This window comes from Chenopodium quinoa, unplaced genomic scaffold (assembly GCF_001683475.1).
Source record: "Chenopodium quinoa cultivar QQ74 unplaced genomic scaffold, ASM168347v1, whole genome shotgun sequence".
Lineage (NCBI taxonomy): Eukaryota > Viridiplantae > Streptophyta > Magnoliopsida > Caryophyllales > Amaranthaceae > Chenopodium > Chenopodium quinoa.
In genome coordinates, this window is record NW_018744502.1 from 3,648,554 (window position 1) to 3,656,317 (window position 7,764).

Below are 7,764 nucleotides of genomic sequence, written 5' to 3' on the forward strand. Positions count from 1 at the left end.
TTTATCACCTAAGCCAAGGCGAATATTGTTCATTTCTTGTTTCTTTCACGAATTTGAATAATAAAGAATAACGACATTCATTACAATGTAATCTTTATTTGATCAATGCTTTTAAAAAAAACCAACTAACTTAGTTTTAGGTATCATGTTGCATACATTGTTTGGTAATGAAATTGTGAAAAAGGAAGAGCTAGTAGAGGCCACACTTGGGCTAGAATAGCGATTCCTCCCTAAAAGGAACGTCATTTTAGTACCCTCGCTCCCGAACTCATTTCTGGTACAAGTAGACCAATTTGGGCATGGGGAAACTTATGATTCATGCTAAATATCCCTTGAACCCTACTTGGGAGAAAGGCATGAACGAGGTTTATGAATTTTCCTAAAACTCATTGGCGACTCCCTATTAGTTTCTTACAAAAAAGCGTAATGATAGAATCAATTCTAATTCAAGGTCCCCAAAACAGTCAGGATTTCAAATCCTAACACACCTTAAAAAAGTGTTAAGTCCTAGGCTTTAAAGGGCCTTGGGCATATAAGAGAAGGATCCCCTATGATGGGCACACCCTCCTCACACAAACACACAAATTCAATAATTATTATGTCTAATTATTAATAGCAAAAGTTATACAAATTTGATATTATTTAATAAATTAAGATGTTAGAGGACTAGCTTAACTGTTTGGACCAACTTAACCAAAAGGTTAAGTTAGCTAACGGTTGAAGCCCAAGATAGGTTTATATATTGACATATGAGAGCCTATTGGTCATTGTTAATGGACCATCTCAACCAAAAACTTAAGCTGATGGTTAAAGCCTAGGATCGGTTTATATACTCTATCACGCCCCTCACATGAGAGCCTATTGAGCTTGAAATGTGGATATAGCATGGACCCTACCATAACCAACAATTAATATTCCACTTTGAAAGGAGGGGTGGATGAAATTCGAACCTATGACCTTTGTATCACGTTGGCTCTTTATGCCATGTCAATGGAGCATCTCAACCAAAAGCTTAAGCTGATGTTTGAAGCATAGGATCGATTTATACACTTTATCACCAACTAAAATAAATTGAGGAATGCTCAAATTAAATAGTCTAGAGATATTACCCGAATCACGGGTCATGTGAGAAGTCGTCCCCGTGTCCATCTACCATCTGTTATCGGGGGGTTATAGGCTCATCAAACTGTATGCCTGGCCTAATTCTGTTGGTGACATGAGTTGGCCGTAGTTGGGCTGGACTGAACCTGCATAGTAGGGTTGATTATGCTAAGGACGCGGGCCCAAAAAAAGGCTTGAAGGCCACGGTATTGTTGTTGTCCGTGAGATGGGTCAGTGGAGTAAGGGTAGGGTGGTGAAGCCCGCTGCCCTGATGCTGGGTCCATCTAGACTAGGCTGCCTACTGAGGAGTCGCCTGCTGATGCTGGTAAGTAGGCCTAGTTGGCTGATTTGCTTGTTGTTGCGAGTTGTTGCCTCGACCTCGCCCACGACCCATGCCTTTGTTATTGCTTCCCTTTGCCTTTCCACGACCACCACCCCTACCACCTCTACGCAACTGACGGTTGATGTGGTGGAGACAAGGTGTTAGCGTATGTAACGATGAGGGCTTGTTTCCAACTTTCTTCTTGTTTGTTCTTTCGGGTTTCCTCCAATAAGAACATTGAACGAGCCTTGTTGAAATTCGGGGTTGGCTCGGATTGGGAGACAATAGCAGCCACGGTGTCATATTCACCCTTAGTTAGTCCCGCAATTAGTTGCATAACCATCCTACGTTCAGATACCGGGCAATCAACGTTGGCTAGTTGATCGGCAAGGAGCTTGATTTGCTTACAATAGTTAGACATGTTAGCAAAATGTTCAAGCTTTTTGTTCGCGAACTTCTCTTCCAAGTAAACAGCCCTAGTATGCTTATTATCATGAACACCTCTTCGAGTCAGGTCCATAATTCAAGAGCCGTGGCACCCGGTTTCATGATTGTGTGAACAAGGTCTTTGGAGTTGGTACCATAGATCCATTGCTTCACGATAGCATCTAATCTCTTCCATGTCGCATCATCAATGTCTGTCGAACTAGAAACCTTTGTATCTATATGATCGAGAACATTAAAAGCACAAGCTTGAATTTGAAAAAGTTCGACTCACGTATCATATTGTGCATCTTCTTGATATAGGGATATGCTCATGAGGTTTTTGATGTTGGATACGGCAAAAGCTGGGTAGAAGGGGCCGTTTGAGGGAGGAGGAAGAGGGGGGCATCATCGCTGGCCATGAGAGGCTGTAGGAGACTGCTAGGTTGATAGTGGTGGACGGCTAGGTTATGGTAGGTCCAATAGGATCATTTAGGGTTTGAGAGAGAAAAGAAAAGAAAATCCTAATAGGAATCTGATGCCATGTAGAATAGTGTGATTCTCCTTAGTTGGAGTGTTATCATTAATTAATTTATATAGGTATTTACAAACCTAATTATGAAAAACTTGATTACACAAGATATATCTTTACAGAATATTAATAAGATAATATTAACCTATTATTTATTATACATAAAATGTGGATGCAGCTTAGTCCATCGATCCTTATATTGAGCACGAATAAATTCTGCATGTAAGGAAGGGTATGTGAATGAGATTTGGACTTGTGTTTTTTTTTGTCCAGTTGACTCTAATACCATATTAGAGAACTAATTCAAAAAAAAAATTAATCTAATGGTTGAAGCCCATGATTAGCTTATGTACTTTATCATTTATCGTAACTATAAATTACAAAAGCTAATTCAAATAGAGTTTGTGAATTGTGTCAATTTTCAAAATGTGTCAACTAAAAAAGAGAATGGAAAATGTATTTCCCTTTTATTATTATACATCCTCCATCCTTAGGCCAATTGTTTGCCTCTAAATCGTAATAGTATAGCACGCGTTAAGCTTTTTGGCTAAACATATGTTTTTTTTAATTAAGAAATTGTACTATGTTAATTTGTATTGTTCTTACATTTTTTTTAAAATAAAAACCATGTGTAAATATAGATCGCATATTATTAGTAAAATAAAATACTACATAAATGTAATGCATTATATTTATATATTAAAAAAAAAACAAACTATGTATGTTACATTTAGAAATACAAATTGCATCAAACAAAAACCCTATATAGGATTAATTCAATCCCAACATGTAATGTATTCATTAACCTCTATACGGATGCATTAAATAATGACACTATTGAAATACAAGATAAGTAATAAAATAATTAAGCATTAACCAAACACTAATTCTTCCTATAATTAAGATTTTATTATTTATGTTTTCTTAGTTAATATCTAGAAATACGTGAGAATACAAAGGCAAATAAAATCATCTATTCAAAAGTAATCATATAAAACTCTCTTTAAACTATTACAATTGTCTTCTCACAAAATTGATATACGAAGTACTGTAATTTCCATCCAATATATTGTTCATTTGTTGAATATTGAATTTCTCCTACAAAACACACAAAATCACCAATTACTAAATTGAATCGACAATCCTTAAGAAATTTAGAAAATATGAAAATAAAAAACAAAATTAATACCAATTATTAAAGACAAAATATATAGGGAGTAGAATGTAAAACTTAGAAAAAGGATAAAAAGAAAATAAAGAAATAAAAATGAAAATTAAAAAAATCAACAACAAAAATCGCAAAATAAGACAAAGTCAAATATAAAATTAGGATAATATCTAAATAAAAATAATCAAACAAATATTAAAAAACTATAAATAAAAACCATAACAATAAGCGTAGCTAATAATGAAATTAAACAATTTAAAACGGAATATGAAAAATGATCAAGTAAAAAAAATTTGTTTTCCAAAACTATATCAAATTTTAGCAAAAATAGTATTAAAAACACAAAAAACAAAATCACAAACATAAAAAGGTAAAAAAATTACAGAATTTAAAATAAAATTCGAGATCTTAAAAAATGAAAATGAAAATGAAAAATACAATGAAATTTAAAATTTTTTGAAAATTGAAATAAAAAATAAATTGTAAATAAATTAAAATTGAGAAAACTGACCTTTGAATGCTCCCTTAAATTAAATACCACTGTTATTTTTTGAAGTTTATATCCTTAAAATTATTTTTTTTTAAAATTACTGATAAATTGTAGATTTAGGGTGAAAGAGAGGAATAGTAGAGAGGAAAGGAAGAGAAAGAGTAAAAAGTGAGAGAGATGAAGATAAAATATTAAGTTTTTGTCTAATTGAAAAATAATAAGTAATAGATTTAGAGGAACCAAAAGACACAATTGAACATTGATCATTTTATTTTTTGAAGGGATTGATAGTGTTTGGGATAAAGAATTTTTTTTTTTTTCAAATTTTTTTTTAACACTTCGGTTGAAATAAAAAATAAAAAATAAAAAAACTGAAATACAAGAAAAGGACAAGTTCCCTTCAAACTTTCTCTTTTAAAAAAAGTGTATAGATATAGATTTGATTATTTATTGCTTAATTTTTGTTGGATTACTGCTTATTCAAATGATTGCTTAATAATTAATACTTCATACGTTTTACAAAGATATTTCGATTTGGAATCTTTTGACTATAAAAAATAATGAGAGATAATCTTCAAAATTATTACCAATGTATAAGAAAAAGAATATATAATCATACATGATTTGATTTTTTTTCATTTTTGTTAATGTGAAATTTAATATAATTCTTCCATTTCATTTAAATTGCATCATCACTTTATTACAACAAAAGTTTCAAATTAGTTGCATCACATTCCTTTTTTATTTAATAAGCTCTCTCTATCTCTCTCCATCCTATCACATGGGTCCATCTTTTTTTTTCTATCTATCTCTTTCATCTCCTAAAATTGCCTAAGAATTTGCAATTTACAAAGTGATGCAACTAAAAAAATCGAAGGAAGTAATTACTATAAAATATTTGCATCAATAAACATAATCAGGGGAGATTATTATGAAACGATTGGAGTAAAAATTGGTAATATCATGCTTTTTTACATTTAATAATTTCAAAATTAGAGCATCGTTCGGTTATTATCAAATAAATGAACAAAAAAAAGTATTCATTAATGGACCGCATACTTTATAAAATGTGACATGCACCCATTTTATAAATTTTTTTACATGAAATCCCATATAATAAATATAAAATAGAAATAATAAAACTTGTGCATATACTAGTTCCGTTTTTAAATACTTGCTCAATTACTACTTTTTGTACTATTTATTTGTCCTACTTTGACTAATGTTTGCGATTTATACATAAGAAAAAATATAGTCTTATGGGTACTCGTTGAAATCGTCTCAATGAATAGATTATTAATATTCACTTGTTAGAATTTATACTTATTGATAATTAAACATATTTTTGATCAAAGATTAGCATCAACATATGTGCCCAGGAGAAATGGAGCAAGTATTTAAAAACGGAGGGAGTACAACCTTTAGAAAAGGTTTTTCAATTACGATAAATAAAGCAAAATTGTTGGAATTTGATGGATTATGGTTAGAAAAAAACCACTAATATATGTTTATCCATATATGTATTTCTCTATACGTATTTTTCTAGAGAGTATTAAATTTCATTTGCAATGTAATCTCAAAAACATTTCAAATAAGACAAAAAAAAAATCTAATATATACATAAATAAAGTAGGTATTTTTCGGGAGTATTCAGCGCACCACATAATCAAATATCTTTTTGAACCAATGGAATAAGAAATTCATAATTTATTTTAGAATTAAAAAATATCAATCGCCACATAAGCAAAATTAACAAATGACATTTCAGAGTTTAATTTTATGTGTTGCGTAGCTAAAAAAAAAAAGAATAGTGATTTAGGATTTAAATTATTTAATTAATAATAAATTATTATTTTCACGTTAAAAATTTTATCCTAATATTCTACGAATGAAACAAACTATACAAAGGCATTGTTTTGGAGGAAGCCCCAGTTTATATCCTTGATAAACAACATTTGTCTATTAAATGGCAAAACTGTAAATAAATCAACAAATTTGCCTACTTATCATGACATATTTGTAAATAAATCAACTATTGTGGGGTCCACTTTCTAGTCAACATGCATATTTGTAAATAAATTAACTATTGTGGGGTCCATTTTTAACAAAAAGTTGTTGATTATTACAGTTTTGCCGTTTATCAAGAAGATAAACTTGTATTTTCTCATTATTTTGACCAATGAAAAAAACAATTACATTTTGTTTTAGAATTAAAAAATCAATAAACACATAAAATTACAAATAATGATTTAGGATCTAAATTATTTTTTAAAAAAATATCCTTTAAAATATATTATTCTAATATCCGATGAATGAGATATCATATTTACAATGTATTTTTTAATTATAAATTCAATTTACATATAACATACATCAACAAATAAGGTCGCATTATAAATTACATTAAAATAGTTAAAACTATTCTTTTCTAACAAGCAATAGCAAATTAATCAAGAAATAATATGCTTTAATAAAGAAAATTATCCCTTCGTCATGAGTTTATGTATAAAAAAAATTGTGCATCACACGGGCTTTCATCTATAAAAGATAGTAAGGGAAATTCAAAATGTATATAGTTTTACTCTTAATGTTATATATAATCCATATCTATATTAATCTAATAAATCAATTAAATAGCGTTCTAAAAAACATCTATGTTCCATGTATACCCTCCCTCATTACGCCACATCACTCACTCAACCGGTCATTGTGGCACGTCACCCACTCAACTAACATTACTCATTATCTCTAATTAAAAAATATAGGAAAAAGTAAGGATAATAAGGAGATTTGAACATCCAACCTCTTCAAATTAGGATGATTATTTTACCATCCAAACAAATTCCCAATCGTGATATAACCTTACACATGAATCTATGGGAATTTCCCTTTGGTAACATTAAATGTTTAATATTTCTCTTTCGTAATTGCAAAAAAATATACTCCCTCCGTTCCTGAAAGTTAGATTTACTTTGCAATTGTGCGGTTTCCAATGAACATCTTTGACCAAGAATCACTCCGGTTGTGTATAAATGAAATTTGTAAAAAGTTGATATTTGGATTATTTATAATATGGGGAATCTAATATGATCTCACATGCTAATATATTTATATTGTATAGCTCATAAAATGTGGTTAAAATTATTTTATTTTGACCACATGAATAGTAAGTGAGTCGAACTTTCAGGAACAGGGGTAGTATTATCTTTGGTAACCTTGTATTATTAATTACTAAAGATAATAACTATTTTAATTAAAATCATTAGTTTTTCATTTTTTTAATAATTAAATTATTTAAAATAAATAAATAAAAAAAAAAACCAACTCACCCACCGGTGCACCAACAAGACTGAAACCCCAGCCCCCTCCCTTTTGCCAACGCCACCTCGTCCCCTTGCCGCCATTGGCACCCAAACCCTCTCCCCTGACATCGTCAGTGGCATACAAAACCCCCATCCCTTCCTCCCCCACCTCCTCGAATCCTAAGACCCCTCCCCCAAGAAACACTAGATACCCCCACTCACACCCAGCCGCCCACCCCCACCCTTGAAAACCCTAGCTATCCCTCCCCCACCCTCGGGCGGCTGGGTGTAAGGGGGGTTTCCAAGGATTTTTAGGGGGGAGGGATTGGAGATGGGTTTCGTGAAGGGTGGTTCAAGGGGAAGGGGGAGAGGTGCGAAAGGGGGAGGGGCGTGGCAAGGGGTATGGGAGGCCGGCACGCCGGTGAA

The 7,764-nt window shown here is 31.6% G+C and overlaps 1 protein-coding gene across 1 annotated transcript; it reads right to left on the bottom strand.

Annotated features, from left to right (window-relative positions):
• Positions 1-1,547: 1,547 nt before the first annotated feature.
• On the bottom strand, positions 1,548-1,943 carry LOC110698233. Its single transcript, XM_021875630.1, has one exon. The coding sequence runs from the start codon at positions 1,941-1,943 to the stop codon at positions 1,548-1,550; it is 396 nt and encodes a 131-aa protein (XP_021731322.1).
• Between the last annotated feature and the right edge of the window lie 5,821 nt (positions 1,944-7,764).

Bases quoted from the DNA above. Each gene is read 5' to 3' on its own strand.
- LOC110698233 (XM_021875630.1), bottom strand. From the start codon at position 1,943: ATGGACCTGACTCGAAGAGGTGTTCATGATAATAAGCATACTAGGGCT.